Consider the following 21,604-nt stretch of genomic DNA (forward strand, 5'->3'; position numbering starts at 1 on the left):
ACAGTCAATGGCAGCCATAAGGAAAAGCGTTATTCGAGCCAGTCTTGTGCGGACAGATAAACAGGCAAAAATCAATAAGAAGAACCATTTATCGATTTATTGTTGCCATAAGATGATTTTTTTTTTTATAAAAAAAAAACAATTAAAATTCTCCTTTGCATAGATGGTAGAATGGTGAACTTGAAGGCTTACATGATAAGCTTGAGGATGCTGAAAATAGGGCCCGCAGGCAAAATCTCAGAATACACGGGGTCCCAGAGGTTATAACAGACCTGCAAGGCCCCGCCACAGCCTTTTTCTATGAACTAGCATCTGAGCTGCCATTAGAGCGGCTGAAATTCAATCGGATTCACAGAACCCTTGTGCCTAAACCTACAGATGGCCCTCCCAGGGATGTTATTATAAAAGGTCACTTTACTGCACTAAAGAGAGGCTTCTGCAAGCGGCATTAGAACGCCCTGATCTTTCCTTCCAGAACCATTCTCTCCAGTTGTTCACTGATCTTTCTCCAGTCAGAGAAACGTAACCTGAAACCATATCTACAGATCCTACAAAAGGTGTTCAGAGAATGGTCAAGACAAGCCAGGTCTGGAGCCGATCAGTAAAGCAGGAGCCAATGGAGCAGATAGAAGCAAGGGTCAGGGGACAAGCCAAGGTCGAAGAATGGTTGAGTGTAATGTGAAATTCAGTAGACTGGCTCTGGGAGGAAGTCATTCCCCCCACCTTTTCTATTAATTGCATTGCACTGATCTGTACAACAAAGGTGAACTTCAGGCAAACAATTAAATACACAGATGATATACATACTGTATATGAGAGCTGTCGCGGTGAAAAAAAACCAGCTCCCCAGAACCTGTTCTGCCGCAGAGTTCATACAGGTAGACGTTAACTGCACGTTTCTGCTGGAGCAGCCTATCAAGCATATAGAAGGTTGAGTTCCATCGCGTCGGGCAATCGCAAATAAGACGCCTGACCGGCAGATTATGTCGCCGCTGAATGTCAGCAAGGCGAGCCATGGCCGTGTAAGATCTTCTGAAATGGGCCGAGATTTTCCTTGCCTGCCGCAAGATGTCCTGGACCCCAGGGTATTTGACAACGAATTGCTGCACGACCAAGTTTAAGACGTGTGCCATCCATGGCACGTGCGTAATTTTTCCCTGTTTCAATGTGCTAAGCAGATTGGCACCGTTGTCACACACCACTTTACCAATTGTCAAATTGAGCAGAGTTAGCCACTGATCTGCCTGTTTTAGCAAAGCTGAAAGGAGTGCCGGGCCAGTGTGGCTCTTGGCTTCCAGGCACAACAGACGCAGCACGGCATGGCAACGTCTCACGTGGCATGTCGAATAGGTTCTGGGGAGCTTGGGCGGCGCAGCGGAAGAGACGCTAGCAGCGGAAATGGAGGAGTCAGCCAAGAAGGAGAGGGAGGAGGATGGAGTAGGAGGAGGAGGAGAAGAAGAGCCAGGCCTGCATGCAATCCGTGGCGGTAAAACCAAATCTACACGGGTGCCATGGGTTACATGCTTGACGGCCGTCAGAAGGTTCACCCAGTGGGCAGTAAAAGTGATATACCTTCCCTGCCCGTGTTTGCTAGACCACGTGTCTGTGGTCAGATGTATCTTGGCACCGACACTGTGTGCCAGAGATACATTCATTTGCCGCTGAACATGGCCATATAGCTCTGGGATGCCCTTCTCTGAGAAATACTTCCTTCCTGGGACCTTCCATTGTGGTGTTCCAATGGCCACAAATTTTCGAAAGGCATCCGAGTCCACCAGTTTATATGGCAGTAGTTGACTGGCTATCAGTTCTGACAAGCCAGCCGTCAACCGTTGGGCAAGAGGGTTATCCGGCGTCATCATTTTTTTACGCTCGAACATTAGGCCCATGGAAGCCTGCCTTTTTGCAGAAAAACGTGAGCTTGGCGTGATGGAAGGTGGAGTGGGGGACAATTGTGAGGAGAGAGGAGAAGGAGAAGTAGAAGACGAGGCTGGACGGTGAGAGCCTGGAGTGTGGCTTTGTGTGTTCCGTTGCTCCCACTGGGCTCGGTGATAGCTGCTCATGTGCCTTCTTAAGGCAGTCGTCCCTAGGTGAGTGTTGGGCTTACCGCGACTAATGCGTTGACTGCAAAGATTGCAGATGGCAACACTATTGTCAGCAGCGGACACGTTAAAAAAAGCCCACACTGCGGAGCCATGTGCCGGTGTCCTGGGAGCGCCAGATGTGACCGTACATGGTCGATGACTCGCTCCTGATACATTAGCAGTCTGCTTTGTCCCTCCTGTGCAATGTAAGTTATTCCTGCTTCTCCTCCCTATCTGCTGGTCCATATCTCCCTCTGAACTTCCCTCCTCTTCCTCTCTTGTGGGCACCCACGTGACATCACTAGACACGTCATCATCGACGTCACCTTCCCCACCGCTATAAGTAGAGATCTCGGAGTAGGCAGCAACACCGGGGACTAACCGCCTCCTTGGGCTGATCTGGGTACTGTCGTCAGACTGCTGAGTGGCGGTTCTTGCTACCTCCTCTTCCTGATCCAATGCCAAGAGTGGCTGTGCATCAGAAATGTCTTAATATGGATCGGAAAATAATTCCTGTGACTTAAGCGGAAGGTGTGTGGTGGTGGTGGTGGTGTTGTTGGTGGTAGTGTCTTTGGGGGTGCACATAGCAAAGAGTGAAGAAGAGGGTGCAGGTCGAGAGGATGAGGAGGGTGCAGAAGAGTAAGGCTGAGTGAGCCACTCATCCAAGTCTGGTGCGTCCTTTAAAGTAATTGAACGCACCTTCTGCAACTTCCCACTTTGGCTCAAGCCTGTTGCTCCTGCCCTACCCCTACCACCCCTGCGGAAGGGCCTGCCTCTTCCTCTGCCTGTCATTTTTTAAATGACCCTGTGACAAAACTCCCAGTCCCTATACTGATAAAGGACTGCTGCAGAATAGGGCAGCAGTCAGCAGTAGTGCACCTCAACCCTATATATTGTAGACCTATACCAGTCCTTAAGGAATAGCAGACTGTACCTCACTCAACCCTATATACTGTAGTACACTATACCTTACCAGTCCTTATAAGGACCTTTGTGCAACAAGTAGGTTGTAATTAGCAGACTGTACCTCAGTCCCTATACTGATAAAGGACTGCTGCAGAATAGGGCAGCAGTCAGCAGTAGTGCACCTCAACCCTATATATTGTGGACCTATACCAGTCCTTAAGGAATAGCAGACTGTACCTCACTCAACCCTATGTACTGTAGTACATCAAACCTTACCAGTCCTTATAAGGACCTTTGTGGAACTAGTAAGTTGTGATTAGCAGACTGTACCTCAGTCCCTATACTCATAAAGGACTACTGCAGCAAAAGGGCAGCAGTCAAGTATAATATTCTTTCTATATTTGTAAGAAAGAATATTTTACGTGTACAAGCCTATTACCATACCAGTCCTGAAAAGAACCTTTGTGGACCTAATAGTAACAGCTACTAATTAAACTGACTGTCCCTCACTGCCACACACAGCTTCCTGCCTGTCCCTATTTAAACTAACAAAGCACAGGCTCCTGCAACACGAACTTGAATAGCACTCAAAACTATATCCTGTACTACTTTACCATACCAGTCCTGAAAAGGACTTTTGTGGACCTAATAGTAACAGCTAATGATTAAACTGACTGTCCCTGCTGCACACAGCGTCCTGTCCCTCTCTCTACACTGACAGGCTGCAGCAACAATGACTTGAATAGCAGTGCCTCAAACCTATATCCTGAACTACACCTAACACCTATACCATACCAGTCCTTAAAAGAACTTTTGTGGACCTAATAGCTAGCGATTTGGGTCACTGCAGTCTCTCCCTGCTCCACACAGCAACCTCTCCCTATACTGACATACGAAAGAATGTAAAATGGCCGCCGGATCGGGTCTATTCATAAATTAGGGGGAATGTCCAAGTGTCCATGTGCTGTAATGTCTCAATTGGCTGTCCTGTACCACATGATGGATGTGTCATCATAGGTCAAAGTTCTTTTACACAGTAAACACGGAAGTCCCCCGGGCAAACAGCGGCAATAGTCCGCCGATCGGGCGGACCGCGAACAGCCAAAATTCGCTGCGAAACTACCGCCGGGCGAACCGTTCGGCCATCCCTAGTCCGGGGCACAGAGATTTCCCCACACGTTGGTAGATCTTTATTTTAAACAATGAAAACGTCTCCCCTTAAAGTGATATTAGAACCCAGATCCTCCTATTCTCAGGTCCCTCCCAGGCACCCCTGGCCCCTCCATCCTGCAAAGTGCCCCATAGCAAGCATCTTCCTATGGGGGCATCCAAGCAGGCCCGTTCTCAAGCCGTTGTTCTGTGTCCATTCACACACTTAGCGCAGCTCTACCCCACCTCCACTCTCTCCTCATTGGCTCATTGGCTATGACTGACAGTAACATGAGCCAATGAGGAGGAAGAGACCTGGGAGAGCAGCTGCTCTCATGTACATCGCTGGATCAGGATAGAGTATTGTAGGTCTGATGGGGGAGGGGGGCTGCTGCATGCTGAAAGTTTTTAAAGTTCATGCATGAAGGCATTAAGGTAAAAAACCTTGAGGATTAACTTTCCCTGCCTGAGCCATTTAAAAAAAAAAAGCTGACACTTAAACATTTTATTACCTTAATACAAGGAATGCTTTAAGGTAAAAAAATGTTTAGAGTTTACAACAACTTAAAAAATAAAAGGTTACCCTAACCTTTCATATTCCTGATATGTTCCTGCTGTACCATGTACTTGTATGAGGAAGTCTCCTGCTCCCTTTGTATTGCTTTCTTTATGTGACATCCCTGGTGATCCTACCAGTCCCTCTGCTTTCCTATAACAAACTGAACACATTAAACAGGAGAGCACAGCATGGTCAGTTCCCTAGCTGTGCTGGGAACCAGTGGCAGCTGGCAGTATATTTTTTTGGGGGGGCACAAACCATGCACTCATATCCAGCCCCCCCAGTCGATCAGTCATCAGCCCCACAGTTACCCAATCTAGATCGCGGGCAGTGCCTCCTCGGGGTGGCAGGCAGTGACGTCCACTGCGTCTCCTCCTCTTAATAGGTGGCCATTAGGATCACTTCTCTTCTCGGCCAGTTGGGTGACAGGTCTCAGGGCCCGTAACCTGATTTGCCAGGAGGTGAATCAGGAAGACAATAATGAATATGAATTTGCAAATGTCACACAACTGGGTGGGCTAGGGGCACAGTGCTCTGCACCCCAAGCCCATCCTTTTTTGAAGCCTATTAGAGCCTCAGGCTCTAATCATGTAATTCCAAAAAAAAAAAACCCTGATTGGAATTCATGCGTCCGGTGTCCTGCATGTAGATTAGGGGCTGGGCACATGGATTAGAGGGGCAGCGCCCTATACCCTGTATGGATGGACCACCACTACTGGAATCTCAGCCTGCTCTGGGTTAGGGGGTGACGTCACATCCGGTTGAGCACATGACGAATCTCTGGAGAGGACGGCGGGGTGGTTTCTCTACACACATAGAGGATGATTGGGCCGGTGGAGCTGACTGTGGCTGCATACAGGCCGATCGAGCTGATGCTGGTCTGGGCACTTTAGAAATTCTATCAAATTTGAACTTTAAAAAATTTTGCTGAATTTAAGTTCAACCCAAATTAAAATATCAGCACTGTGGACCTTCCCAACAAGCATTTCTGTGATATATTCAATCAAAAGTTTAATTATAATTGTGTGCACATTTTGGTTAACCCGCGCTGATTTTGAAAAAACTTCTAGAAAATGGTAATCAATGACCCAAACCCCTTCACATAGATCACTCAGAAAAATTTAGGCTCACATGGATATTTTTTTATATTATTAGTGATATTTATGGTATCGGTTTTAGTTCTGTACTCACCAGATTTTCCCATGTTTAAAGCTGAAAATAAAAAATACACGATTTAGAAAATATTATGTACAGTACATGTCATTATGTGTTTTTAGTCATTTTGTTCTCTTCCAATTTCATTGAAAATTTATACAATTCTAACAGGAATATTGTTATGATCCCGATTTTCTCAAGTCAAAAGAACATTGGAACTGTCACTCTTTCTTCACAAATACAATTTAAAAAACGAAAGCATGGTTTGGTGAGGTTGGATTAAGCAATCAGACCTTATGTAGCCACTTCACAATAGTGTAGGCATCAACTGCCCTCATATTCACCCCATAAGCCCCCTTATAACAGTGATCGGACATATTACCCTTCAGATCCTCCCATGCTTCCATCGTAACCTTCTTACCAAGACTCGTCTTTTATGCCTTATGCATCCACCATCCAACCCACCACCATCACTTATATGAAGCTCTTTTTTTATCATCAACTTCCTCTTCACCCTTGTTCAGTTCAAATCAAACTTTGAATTATGTATTCACCTTGTCCCCAAACCAGGCACCCTCATTCAGCTCCCCTATGGAGGGATCAGACCCCTACCCCTCAAAAGCTGTATAAGATACAAGGCTGGGATCTACTAGGAAAATATGACATGAGACAAGGGATACTCAGCAGAAGAATGAGGACACATACCCCCGTTATTGGGAGACTTCCAGACAAGACCACGAACAGAGCTTACAATCAATAGTTATAAAGCAACACTAGTCAACAGATGCAAATATAATAAGTGTATCTTATGTAGAGACTCCAACAGGTTCAAATAAATGAGATGATTTGTGTATTCCAACATAATCTCAAAGAAAAGACACTCAACCAATACTCAGATAATGTAAAGAATAAAAAACGTTTTATTTACACAGGAACACGATGGCGAGGAAGACAGACATGGTAGCTGGTACCTGAAAGTTGTGACTGTCTTTCTGAGAATCAGAAGTTTTGACCATCTTCTCACTTCCTGAGTGTTATTTATATATATTTTACCAGAGTTAAAAACCAATGTCGTGAGAACAAAGTACGTGGAAAAAGTCTAGCCGATCAGATGTCATTTCTGGTTTATTTGATATGATAGTCTAAAAAAAACTCATAATACATTTTAGGGAGGACAATGCTTGCCTTGTACCCGGTAGAGTTGGGCTGAACACCCCCTTGTTCGGTTAACACCAAAACTCCCGAACAGAAAAAAGTTCTGACCCGAACAGCAAACCCTATTAAAGTCTATGAGACCCGAACTTGAAAAATCATAAGTCCCCATTTTCAAAGCGTATATGCATGTAATTGGCCATAAAAAGGGGCATGGGGGCCTGGGTACTGCCCTGGGGGACATGTATCAATGCAAATTTTAATGAGGAGAAATTATTTTAATGATGCTTAAAGTGCAACAATAAAACAAATAAAAAATCCTTTAAATATAGTGTCTTCGGGGTCCCCTTAGTCTGCCTGTAAAGTGGAGCATCTGTGCCGTGTATAGAAATGACATTTCGAAAGAAAAAAAAAAATCGCATGAAATGACATTTAAATTGGCAGCAATACAATAGAATAGAATACAATAGAAACATTTTTAAAATGTAAAAAAAATGTTGTCAATTCCGCCACCCGCCCCCACCACCGGACCCCAAAGATAAATAAAAAAATGCTCCACTGTCAACTAAGCCAAACCGCCTGACTACATTTACTAACTTCATATTTATACAATCAAATTTTTTAATACCCCTGCTGGTAGGGATGAGTTGAGTTACTTTTGCAAACATAGTTTTTCAGCAAAGTTACACATTTTCCTAAAATTTTCTAAGCAAAGACTGTCAATTATGTTCATTTTTCTGCTTAAGTGAAAGCTGAATTTTACTGAAAATGTATTTAGAGGGTATATTTGGGGAGGGTGATGTTTAGGCATTTTTAACATTTTTGGTCCATTTGATCACATCTTGTCAGTCTAAATTGTTTTATTTTATTTTCTTTTCGATGCAGGAATAAGTTCAGCAATTGCTGTCATTGACAGTTAAAGGGTTAAGGCTCACTTTGGATATTTTCCATTAAAGAGTTGCGCTAAACCAAAAAAAAGAGAGCAAGAAAACTGTAATAAAAAAATGAAAGAAAGGAAGTCCAAATGTGATAAAATAGTTCTTCAGAAATAAATACACCGTCCGTCACAGGAAAGGGTACCTGATCCTTAGAGAATGCCTTCACCTTACCCAATGCTTGCTTACCAGCTTGTGTTGACCTCCTATTACAGAAGGTCGATATGGCTTGTAGCTCAAAACCCAGCCAGGGCCTCTATCCATCCAAAGGGACTTAGGTTGAATTAAGGAAATCCGCGACTTGGGGAGACTCAATCATGGCAGATTTCCTTACTTCACCCTAAGTCCCTTTGGATGGATAGAGGCTTTTTGATACAAGTCATTTTGACTGGAACCGCATCTGGATGTGTCTGATAAGGGAGGAGTCACTGAACAATGTTAGCTTCAGCTATTAAGAGCTGTAAACAGAAATTTTGTTAGCAGTTGCCCTCCAAGTATGATAAGCCATTGTATGTTACAGTGGGAGTTCCGCCGTTTTTTTTTTTTTTTTTTTTTTTTAAAGCCAGCAGCTACAATTACTGCAGCTGCTTTTAAAATAAGGACACTTACCTGCCCAGCACGCCCATGATGTCGGCACCCGAAGCCGATCTCTCGATTGTCTCGGGTGCTGCCACCGCCATCTTGGGTATGGGAATCAGGAAGTGGAGCCTTGCGGCTTCATTTCCCGGTTCCCTTCTGCGCATGCGCGAGTCGCGCTGCGCAATAAGGATGGTCCCCACTGTCTCTGGGATCCGCGTGTTTCCCAGCAGACAGCGGGGGACCTGCGGAAAAGGGGCGTAGATTCTGCGGAAAGGGGCGTATATTCTGCAGATATCTATGCTGGAAGTGGGTGCAGATACCTGTACTGTACAGGTACCTGCACCCCCTCCCCCTGAAAGGTGCCAATTGTGGTGCCGGAGGGGGTGAGGGTTCCAATTAGCAGAAGCTCCACTTTAGGGTGGAGCTCCGCTTTAACTTAGACTCAGCTTCAATGTGGGTTGATTGCACCTTCAGGCCAGAGGTCAAGTTGAACTCTAGAAACCCACACACCTGTAGAAGGATCGCGTCTTCTGCTCAACCTGCGGTGTGGTCTATTCATACCTGAACATGTCTTCAAATTAATTTTTAAAATGTAGCATTAACCACTTCAGCCCCGGACAAATTTCCTTTTCTTCCCACAAATAAAGCTTTCTTTTGATGGTATTTGATTGCCTCTGCGATTTTTATTTTTTGCGATATAAATGGAAAAAGACCAAAAATTTTGAGAAAAAAAAGATATTTTCTACTTTTTGTTATAAGAAAAATCGAATAAACTCAATTTTAGTCATACATTTAGGGCAAAATGTATTCAGCCACATGTCTTTAGTAAAAAAAATGTCAATAAGCGTATATTTATTGGTTTGCGCAAAAGTTATAGCGTCTACAAACTAGAGTACATTTTCTGGAATTTACACAGCTTTTAATTTATGACTGCCTATCTCATTTCTTGAGGTGCTAAAATGGCAGGGAATTATATGTGGAATTGCACCCCAAAATATATTCTGCTGCTTCTCCTGAGTACGGGGATACCACATATGTGGGACTTTTTGGGAGTCTAACCGCGTACGGCACCCCGAAATCCAATCACTGCCTTCAGGATTTCTAAGGGTGCAAATTTTTGATTTCACTCCTCACTACCTATCACAGTTTCGAAGGCCATAAAATGCCAAAATAACACAAAACCCCCCCCCCAAATGACCCCATTTTGGAAAGTAGACACCCCAAGGAAATTGCTGAGGGGCATGTTGAGCCCATTGAATATTTTTTTGTTGTCCCAAGTGATTGAATAATCACACAAAAAAAAAAAAGTTTACAAAAAGTTGTCACTAAATGATATATTGCTCACACATGCCATAGTTATATGTGGAATTGCACCCCAAAATATATTCTGCTGCTTCTCCTGAGTACGAGGCCATAAAATGCCAAAATAGCACAAACCCCCCCCCAAATGACCCCATTTTGGAAAGTATACACCCCAAGCTATTTACTGAGAGGAATGTTGAGTCCATGAAATATTTTATATTTTGCCACAAGTTGCAGGAATATTACAATTTTTTTTTTTTTTTTGCACAAAGTTGTCACTAAATGATATATTGCTCACACATGCTATGGGCATAAGTCAAATTACACCCCAAAATAAATTCTGCTGTTTCTCCCCAGTACGGGGATACCACATGTGGGGGACTTTTTGGGAGCCTAGCCACGTACGGGACCCCGAAAACCAAGCACTGCCTTCTGGATTTAAATATAAAATGCTACCAAAAAAACTGTTAGCGATCGCAGGAATCAGACCTGACTCTGCGATCGCTGTAGTTATGTGTTTAGTGTTTTGTAAGTGACAGTGATCGATCGATACTGCACTTGGGTGGGCTGGGCAGAGGGGCAAAACGCAGGTGCTAGCAGGTATCTGGGCTGATCCTGCTAACAATGCGTTTTTTTGGAACCCTAAACTGCTGGGGACGCTAGTATAGATCTGATCAGATCAGATATTGATCTGTTCAGATACTATACCACTACGGGAGGTGTATGCTTTGCGCGTGGGTGTTAGCGGTACTGGCACTAACCTAGTGCTGCCTGGGGCGACGCAGACCCTATCTGACCCTAAAACCTAATTGATATCACCCGCCGGGTGATCAGGGGGTAAAACCTTTATTGGGTAATAAATGGTGGGTGCCCTGATGCTATAAAAAGCAAACTAACTAACCAGAGTCACCCGTAACACTTATATGGTGATCACTGGTGAAATGGTCAACTAGGGGCAATCAGGGGGTTAAAACCTTTATTAAGTAGTATATGGGGGTCCCTGACGCTATATAAAAACCTGACGGGGAACCGAAATAACTAATTGGCTAACCAGCGTCACCAGTGACACTTATACAGTGATCGCTGGTGAAAGGGTTAACTCTAGGGGCAATCAGGGGGTTAAAATCTTTATTAGGTAGTATATGGGGGTACCTAACGCTATAAAAACCTGGTGGTGAACCTAAAAAATAACTAGCTACCTAGCGGCACCAGTGACACTAATGCAGCGATCAGAAAAACGATTGCTTAGTGACACTGATAAAAGGGGGTGAAAGGGTTACCTGGGGGCAATCAGGGGATTAAAACCTTTATTAGGTAGTATATGGGGGGTCCTGGATGCTATATATAAACCTGACGGGGAACCTAAATAACGAAATAACTAACTGGCTAACCAGCGTCACCAGTGACACTTATGCAGTGATCGCTGGTGAAAGGGTTAACTCTAGGGGCAATCAGGGGGTTGAAACCTTTATTGGGTAGTATATGGGGGTACCTAATGCTATAAAAACCTGGTGGTGAACCTAAAAAAATAACTAGCTACCTAGCGGCACCAGTGACACTAATGCAGCGATCAGAAAAACGATTGTTTAGTGACACTGGCAAAAGGGGGTGAAAGGGTTAACTCTAGGGGCAATCAGGGGGTTAAACCTTTATTGGGGGGTGTAGGGGCTACCCTGGACCTAACACTAACTGCCCTGACACTTTTTACTGTCACAACTGACACTAAATGCAGTGATCAGTAAATAAATGATCACTGCAATCAATAACACTGTGACTGGGGGGTGGTCAGGGGGGGTTTCGGGGGATTATTTGTGTACCTACATGTCAGTGTAGTGTTGGTGCACACTTACTATGTCCTCTCCTCGCAGTCCGGTCAAAAAGACCATCCCGAGGAGAATGACATCACTTCCTCCCTACCTGTGTTTACACTACACAGGCGGGGGAAGCTTCTCATTTGCCAGAAACCAATGGCCATCCCCTCATCCCGGATCGCTTCTGAAGCGAAACGGACCACCGCAGCCAGTGGGAGGGGGTCCGATCGGACCCCCCACCCGCTGGAAGGCAGGCACGTACGGGTACGTGCTTGTGCCCGTACATGCCATTCTGCCGACATAGAATTACATGCGGCGGTCCTTAACCAGTTGCCGACCGCCGCACGCCGATGTACGTCGGTACAATGGCACGGGCAGGCATAAGGACATACATGTACGTCCCTTGCCTCCCGCGGGTCGGGGGCCCGATCGGGCCCCCGCCCGGTGCCTGCGGCGGTCGGTATTCGTACGGGAGCGATCCCGGACGAGGGGACGGCCATTCATTCATGGCCACCCCCTCGCGATCGCTCCCGACGAATAGAAATCCCCGGTGACATCACTTCCTCTCCTGTAATGTAAACACAGGAGAGGAAGTGATGTATTCTCTCCTCCGTGTCGGTATTTTTCGTTCCGACACGGAGGAGAGCGGATCAGTAAGTTGCACCAACACTCACACACACAGTAGAACATGCCAGGCACACTCACACCCCCCCTTTACCCCCCGATCACCCCCCCAATTACCCCTGCCCCCCAGTCACAGTGACACCAATGTCATTTTTTTTTTTTTTTTTTTTTTTTTTTTGCATTGGTGTCATTTGTGACTGTAATAACTGTTAGGGCAGTTAGAGTTAGCCCCCTTTAGTTCTAATGTACCCCCCTAACCCCCCCAATAAAGGTTTAACCCCGTGATCACCCCCCGTCGCCAGTGTCACTAAGGCTGGGTTCACATTGCAGCGGTTTATGAGAACGAATGTGATTCGCACCGCACTGCAGTGCAAATCACATCCGATCTCTGTGCGATTCGAGTTCAGCCATTCGCCGCACCCGCCGCACCCGCCACACCCGCCGCACCCGCCGCAAATTCGCACGGGACCCTTTTTTTGGCCCGCAGCAGAATCGGATCGCATGGGTGTTCACACCATGCGATCCGAGTTTGCAGATCGCACTGCGATATGCGAACTGATCTGGGGGTGTCAGTAACATTTCACTGACACTCCCAGCAGTTCGCATAGGGCAGTGTGAACTGCCGCCGGGAGGCATGCGATGCGGGAACCCGCCGCGGATTCGCGGCGTTTCCGCATCGCTCCAGTGTGAACCCAGCCTAATAAGCGATCATTTTTCTGATCGCCGTATTAGTGTCACAGGTGACGCTAGTTAGGCAGGTAGGTATTTAGGTTCGCCGCAGCTTTTTATAGCGCCAGGGACCCCCATATACTACCGCATAAAGCCCCCTGATTGCCCCCTAGTTAACCCTTTCACCAGTGATCACCATATAACTGTTACAGGTGACGCTGGTTGGTTAGTTATTTTTTTATAGTTTCAGGGCACCCGCCATTTATTACCTAATAAAGGTTTAACCCCCTGATCACCCGGCGGGTGTCATTTGTGACTAATAACTGTTAGGGCAGTTAGGGTTAGCCCCCTTTAGTTCTAAGGTACCCCCCTAACCCCCCCAATAAAGGTTTAACCCCGTGATCACCCCCCGTCGCCAGTGTCACTAAGGCTGGGTTCACATTGCAGCGGTTTATGAGAACGGATGTGATTCGCACCGCACTGCAGTGCAAATCACATCCGATCTCTGTGCGATTCGAGTTCAGCCATTCGCCGCACCCGCCGCACCCGCCGCAAATTCGCACGGGACCCTTTTTTTGGCCCGCAGCAGAATCGGATCGCATGGGTGTTCACACCATGCGATCCGAGTTTGCAGATCGCACTGCGATATGCGAACTGATCTGGGGGTGTCAGTAACATTTCACTGACACTCCCAGCAGTTCGCATAGGGCAGTGTGAACTGCCGCCGGGAGGCATGCGATGCGGGAACCCGCCGCGCATTCGTGGCGTTCCCGCATCGCTCCAGTGTGAACCCAGCCTAATAAGCGATCGTTTTTCTGATCGCTGTATTAGTGTCACAGGTGACGCTAGTTAGGCAGGTAGGTATTTAGGTTCGCTGCAGCTTTTTATAGCGCCAGGGACCCCCATATACTACCGCATAAAGCCCCCTGATTGCCCCCTAGTTAACCCTTTCACCAGTGATCACCATATAACTGTTACAGGTGACGCTGGTTGGTTAGTTATTTTTTTATAGTTTCAGGGCACCCGCCATTTATTACCTAGTCTCACTAGTGTACCCCTAAATTTAGGGGTGTCTACTTTCCAAAATGGGGTCATTTGGGGGGGGTTTGTGCCATCTTGGCATTTTATGGCCTTCAAAACTGTAACGCCCTTAGAAAGCCTGAAGGCGGTGCTTGGTTTTCGGGGCCCCGTACGCGGCTAGGCTCCCAAAAAGTCCCACATATGTGGTATCCCCATACTCAGGAGAAGCAGCAGAATTTATTTTGGGGTGTCATTTCACATATGCCCATGGCATGCGTGAGCAATATATCATTTAGTGACAACTTTGTGAGAAAAAAAAAAAAAAAAAATAAGTTTGTAATTTTCCCGCAACTTGTGGCAAAATATAAAATATTCCATGGACTCAACATGCCTCTCAGCAAATAGCTTGGGGTGTCTACTTTCTAAAATGGGGTCATTTGTGGGGGTTTTGTGCCATCTTGGCATTTTATGGCCTTCAAAACTGTAATAGGTAGTGAGGAGTGAAATCAAAAAATTACGCCCTTAGAAAGCCTGAAGGCGGTGCTTGGTTTTCGGGGCCCCGTACGCGGCTAGGCTCCCAAAAAGTCCCACATATGTGGTATCCCCGTACTCAGGAGAAGCAGCAGAATTTATTTTGGGGTGTCATTTCACATATGCCCATGGCATGCATGAGCAATATATCATTTAGTGACAACTTTGTTAAAAAAAAAAAAAAAAAAAAAAAGTTTGTAATTTTCCCGCAACTTGTGGCAAAATATAAAATATTCCATGAACTCAACATGCCTCTCAGCAAATAGCTTGGGGTGTCTACTTTCTAAAATGGGGTCATTTGTGGGGGTTTTGTGCCATCTTGGCATTTTATGGCCTTCAAAACTGTAATAGGTAGTGAGAAGTGAACTCAAAAATTTACGCCCTTAGAAAGCCTGAAGGCGGTGCTTGGTTTTCGGGGCCCCGTACGCGGCTAGGCTCCCAAAAAGTCCCACATATGTGGTATCCCCATACTCAGGAGAAGCAGCAGAATTTATTTTGGGGTGTCATTTCACATACGCCCATAGCATGTGTGAGCAATATATCATTTAGTGACAACTTTGTGTAAAAAAAAAAAAAAATTTTTTTTTTTGTCATTATTCAATCGCTTGAGGCAAAAAAATAAAATATTCAATGGGCTCAACATGCCTCTTATCAATTTCCTTAGGGGGTCTACTTTCCAAAATGGGGTCATTTGGGGGGGTTTTGTACTGCCCTGCCATTTTAGCACCTCAAGAAATGAGATAGGCAGTCGTAAACTAAAAGCTGCGTAAATTCCAGAAAACGTACCTTAGTTTGTAGATGTGACAACTTTTGCGCAAACCAATAAATATACAATTATTGACTTTTTTTTTACCAAAGACATGTGGCTGAATACATTTTGGCCTAAATGTATGACTAAAATTGAGTTTATTGGATTTTTCTAATAACAAAAAGTAGAAAATATCATTTTTTTTCAAAATTTGCGGTCTTTTTACGTTTATATCGCAAAAAATAAAAATCGCAGAGGCAATCAAATACCATCAAAAGAAAGCTCTATTTGTGGGAAGAAAAGGACGCAAATTTTGTTTGGGTACAACATTGCATGACCGCGCAATTACCAGTTAAAGCAGCGCAGTGCCAAAGTGTAAAAAGACCTCTGGTCATTTACCAGCAAAATGGTCCGGTCTGAAAGTGGTTAAGTGGTTAAACACATATCTGATGAGAATATGTATATAACTATTTTTCTACATGGGGATTATGGGTGGAATATTGTAGTTAAACATACCTAGGAACACATTTAACCCATTTCTGATAAGAATATGCATATAAATATTTTTCTACATGGGGATTATGGGTAGAATATTGTAGTTAAACATAACTAGGAGCATATTTAACCAATTTCTGGTATGAATATGCATTTTTTTTTTTTTACATCGGAATTATGGGTGGAACATTGTAGTTAAACATACATAGGAACATATTAAACACATATCTGATAAGAATATGCACATAATTATTTTTCTACATGGGGATTATGGGTGAAATATTGTAGTTAAACATACATTGGAACATATTTAACCATTTCCTTTTAAGAATTTGCATATAATTATTTTTCCACATGGGATTATGAGTGCAATATTGTAGTTAAACATACATTGAAAGTCGTTTACCTAGGAACATATTTAACTAATTTCTGGTAAGAATAGGCATATAATTATTTTTCTATATGGGGATTATGGGTGGAATATTGTAGTTAAACATACCTTGAAACATATTAAACCCATATCTGATAAGAATATGTATTTAACTATTTTCTACATGGGGATTATGGGTGGAATATTGTAGTTAAACATACATTGAAAGTCGTTTACATAGTTACATAGTTAGTCAGGTTGAAAAAGACACAAGTCCAAAAAAAATAATAATATCATACAATCCCATATACTCAATTTTATACCCACAGTTGATCCAGAAGAAGGCAAAAAACCCCAGCAGAGCATGATCCAATTTGCTAAAGCAGGGGAAACTTTACCTATAAATGTTAGTACCCAGTTATATTATGTTCACTTAGGCGTTTAACCTTTTTCTTTTAAGAATTTGCATATAATTATTTTTCTACATGGCATTATGGGTGGAATGTTGTAGTTAAACATACCTAGGAACATATTTAACCAATTTCTGATATGAATATGCTTCTAAATATTTTCTGCATGGGGATTATGGGTGGACTATTACAGTTAAATATACATAGGAACATATTTAACCCATTTCTGATAAGAATTTGCATATAATTATTTTTCTACATAGGGATTATGGGTGAAATATTGTAGTTAAACATAACTAGGAACATATTTAACCTATTACTCATAAGAATATGCATATAATTATTTTTCTGCATGGAAATTATAGGTGGAATAGCATAGTTAAACATACCTAGGAACATATTTCACCCATTTCTGATATGAATATGCATATAATTATTTTTCTATATGGGGATTATGGGTGCAATATTACAGATAAACATACACAGAACATATTTAACCAATTTCTGATAAGAATATGCATATAATTATTTTCTACATGGGGATTATGGGTGGAATATTGTAGTTAAACATACATAGGAACATATTAAACACATATCTGATAAGAATATGCATATAATTCATTTCTACGTGGGGAATATGAGTGTAATATTGTAGTCAAACCTATTTTGGAACATATGAAACATATTTCTGTTATGAATATGCATATAATTATTTTTCTAAAAGGGGGTTATGGGTGGAATATTGTAGTTAAACATATCTTTAAAGAATTTGCATATATTTATTTTTAAACATGGGGATTATGGTTGGAATGTTATCGTTAAACATACATAGGAACATATTTAACCCATTTGTGATAATAATATGCATATCATTATTTTTATACATGGGGATTATGGGTGGAATGTTGTAGTTAAACATACATAGCAACATATTTAACTTATTTATTTTAAGAATTTGCATATAATTATTTTTATACATGGGGATTATGGGTGGAATGTTATCGTTAAACATACATAGGAACATATTTAACCCATTTCTGATAATAATAGACTTATACTTATTTTTCTACATGGGGATTATGGGTTAAATATTACAGTTAAACATACATATAACATATTTAACTTATTTCTTTTAAGAAACTGCACACTTTTTTATCTACATGGGGATTATGGGTGGAATATTGTAGCTATACATACATAGGAACATATTTAACCAATTTCTGATAATAATATGAATTTAATTATTTTTCTACATGGGGTTATGGGTGGAATATTGTAGTTAAACATACATAGAACATATTTAACCTATTTATTTTAAGTCTATGCATATAATTATTTTCTACATGGGGATTATGCATGGAATATTGTAGTTAAACATACATAGGAACATATTTAACTTATTTCTTTTAAGAATTTGCATAACATTTTTTATCTATTATGGGAGGAACATTGTAGTGAAACATATCTAGGAAAATATTAAACCCATTTCTGGTATGAATTTGCATATAATTATTTTCTGCATGTGGAATATGGGTAAAATATTGTAGTTAAACATACCTTGGAACATATTAAACCTATTTCTGAAAGGAATATGCATCTCATTATTTTTCTACATGAGGATTATGGGTGGAATACTGTAGTTAAACATACATATGAACATATTTAATCCATTTCTGATAAGAATATGCATAAAATTATTTTCTAGACATGTGCAGAGTAAAATATTTTGTTTCGTAATTTCGTTTTCGTCCGAAAACTTAATTTATTTAGTTACTCCCGAAATTCGTTTTTATTTATTTCGTTTTTCGTTCAAAAATTGCATTCGTCCGAAAATCCACATGAATTACGATCGAATCTGTCTTGGAAGGCTTATGGTGTCTGTTGAATGTATAAAGAAGATTCGATGGAGCATACTTTAGAACCCTATTAAAGTCTATGGGACTCCAACGTTCAAAATCTAAAGTGCTAATTGTAAAGACTAATTTGCAAGTTACTGTCCTAAAAAGTGTTTGGGGACCTGTTTCCTGCCCCAGGGGACATGTATCAATGCAAAAAAAAGTTTTAAAAACGGCCCTTTTTTCGGGAGCAGTGATTTTAATAATGATTAAAGTGAAACAATAAAAGTGTAATATTCCTTTAAATTTCATAGGGGGGGTTGTCTATAGTATGCCTATGAAGGGGCTCATGTTTCTGGTGCTTAGAACTGTCCCTGCACAAAGTGTCATTTATGCAGGAAAAAAAGTCCTTTAAAATCACTCGCAGCTATTATGAATTGTCAGCTCCGTAATACAGAGAACACTCATTGAAAGTCATTGCTAAAAAAAAAAAGCGTGCCCTGCCTCAGGTCTGGTATGGATATTAAGGGGAACCCCGCGTCAAATGTAAAAAAAAAATTACGTGGGGGTCCCCCTAAAAATCCATACCAGACCCTTTATCCGAGCACGCAACCTGGCAGGCCGCGGGAAAAGAGGGGGGACGAGAGAGCGGCCCCCTCCCTCCTGAACCGTACCAGGCCACATGCCCTCAACATTGGGAGGATGCTTTGGGGGTCTGTGACCCCTCAAAGCACCTTGTCCCCATGTTGATGAGGACAAGGGCCTCATCCTCACAACCCTGGTTGTGAGGGTCTGCGGGCGGGGGGCTTATCAGAATCTGGAAGCCCCCTTTAACAAGGGGACCCCCAGATCCTGCCCCCCCCCGTTTGAAATGGTAAGGGGGTACAAAAGTACCCCTACCTTTTCACAAAGAAAGTGTAAAAAATAGTTAAATAAGACAAACACACTTTTGAAAAATTCCTTTATTAAAAATAAAAAAAATAAAAAAAAGATTCCAGCGGCGGTAATCCACTCTTGCTATCCAGCGACGGACGGTCATCTCTCCAGCGATGGCTCATCTCATCCAGCGCAGCGTATCCATCCTTCTTCTGTCTCTGCGGTGGAGACACTGCAAGGATTCCGGCGGCCTGACGTTTCTTATATACGGAGGGCGGAGCCACCTGTCACCTGACCCCGCCCCCCTCTGACGCAAGGGGAAACCAGGGGTTCCCCGTGACATATGGGTGACCCCGCCCCCTCTGATTTAACGGAAACCTGCCTGTGTTACATCAGAGGGGTGCGGGGTCACCCATACGTCACCCGCCCTCTGTATATAAGAAACGTCAGGCTGCCGGAATCCTTGCAGTGTCTCCACCGCGGAGACAGAAGAAGGATGGATACGCTGCGCTGGATGAGATGAGCCATCGCTGGAGAGATGACCGTCCGTCGCTGGATAGCAAGAGTGGATTACCACCGCTGGAATCTTTTTTTTATTTTTTTTTATTTTTAATAAAGGAATTTTTCAAAAGTGTGTTTGTCTTATTTAACTATTTTTTACACTTTCTTTGTGAAATGCTAGGGGTACCACCCCCTTACCATTTCAAACAGGGGGGGGCTGGGAACTGGGGGTCCCCTTGTTAAAGGGGGCTTCCAGATTCTGATAAGCCCCCCGCCCGCAGACCCTCACAACCACCGGCCAGGGTTGTGAGGATGAGGCCCTTGTCCTCATCAACATGGGGACAAGGTGCTTTGAGGGGTCACAGACCCCCAAAGCATCCTCCCAATGTTGAGGGCATGTGGCCTGGTATGGTTCAGGAGGGAGGGGGGGTCGCTCTCGTCCCCCCCTCTTTTCCTGCGGCCTGCCAGGTTGCGTGCTCGGATAAAGGGTCTGGTATGGATTTTTAGGGGGACCCCCACGTAATTTTTTTTTTACATTTGACGCGGGGTTCCCCTTAATATCCATACCAGACCATGTCGGATCTTTCGTTTTTCGGATTCTGTGCTTTCGTTATCGTTTGTCAAAACGAAAACGAAAATAGCTGAAATTCAGAAGAAAATGCATTCGGATGAAAACGAATGCACATGTCTATTATTTTCTACATGGGGTTATGGGTGGAATATTGTAGTTAAAAAACGTAGGAACATATTTAACCTTTTTCTTTTAAGAATTTGCACATAATTATTTTTCTACATGGGGATTATGTGTGGAATATTGTAGTTAAATATGCCTAGGAACATATTTTACCCATTTCTGAATTGAATATGCAAATATTTTTATTTGCATGGGGATTATGGGTGGAATATTGTCGTTAAACATACATAGGGGCATGTTAAATCCATATCTGATAAGAATATACATATAATAATTTTTCTACATGGGGATTATGGGTGGAATATTGTAGGTAAACATACCTAGGAACATAATTATCCTATTTCTCAGAAGAATATGTATATCATTATTTTTCTACCTGGGGATTATAGGTGGAATATCATAGTTAAAAATACCTAGGAACATATTTATCCAACTTCTGATAAGAATACGCATTTAATTATTTTCTACATGGGGATTATGGGTGGAATATTGTAGTTAAACATACATAGGAACATATTTAACCTATTTCTGATATGAATATGCATATAATTATTTTTCTACAGGAGGATTATGGGTGGAATTTTGTAATTAAACACATAGCAACATATTTATCATATTTCTTTTAAGAATTTGCATATAATTATTTGTATACATGGGGATTATGGGTAGAATGTTATCGTTAAACATACCTAGGAACATAGTAAACCCATTTCTAATAAGAATATGCATATAATTATTTTTCTACATAGGGATTATGGGTGAAATATTACAGTTAAACATACATAGAACATATTTAACTTATTTCGTTTAAGAATCTGCAAACATTTTCTTATCTACATGGGGATTATGCGTGGCATATTGTAGTTAAACATACCTATGAACACATTTAACTCATTTCTGATAAGAATATGCATATAATTATTTTTCTACATGGGGATTATTGGTGGAATATTACGGTTAAACATACATAGAACATATTTAACCCATTTCTGATAAGAATATGCATATAATTCATTTCTACATGGGGAACATATTAAACCAATTTCTGATATGAATATGCATATAATTATTTTTCTGCATGGGGATTATGAGTAGAAAATTCCAGTTAAATATACATAGTAACATATTAAACCAATTTCATATAAATATATGCATATCATTATTTTTCTACAAGGGGATTATGGGTGGAATATTGTAGT

General features: G+C 42.4%; 1 protein-coding gene across 1 annotated transcript in view; it reads right to left on the reverse strand.

Moving 5' to 3' along the window:
* Positions 1-414: 414 nt before the first annotated feature.
* The window catches only part of LOC143942177 (low affinity immunoglobulin gamma Fc region receptor III-B-like), a 43,253-nt gene continuing 22,063 nt past the window's right edge, over positions 415-21,604 (reverse strand). The window contains exon 3 of the mRNA XM_077463434.1: positions 415-548. Coding sequence (XP_077319560.1) covers positions 415-548 — 134 coding nt within the window. The remainder of the gene's footprint in view (positions 549-21,604) is intronic.

Source organism: Lithobates pipiens, unplaced genomic scaffold (assembly GCF_037356315.1).
Source record: "Lithobates pipiens isolate NorthernLeopardFrog02 unplaced genomic scaffold, aLitPip1_a1.2 Scaffold_30, whole genome shotgun sequence".
NCBI classification, from domain to species: domain Eukaryota; kingdom Metazoa; phylum Chordata; class Amphibia; order Anura; family Ranidae; genus Lithobates; species Lithobates pipiens.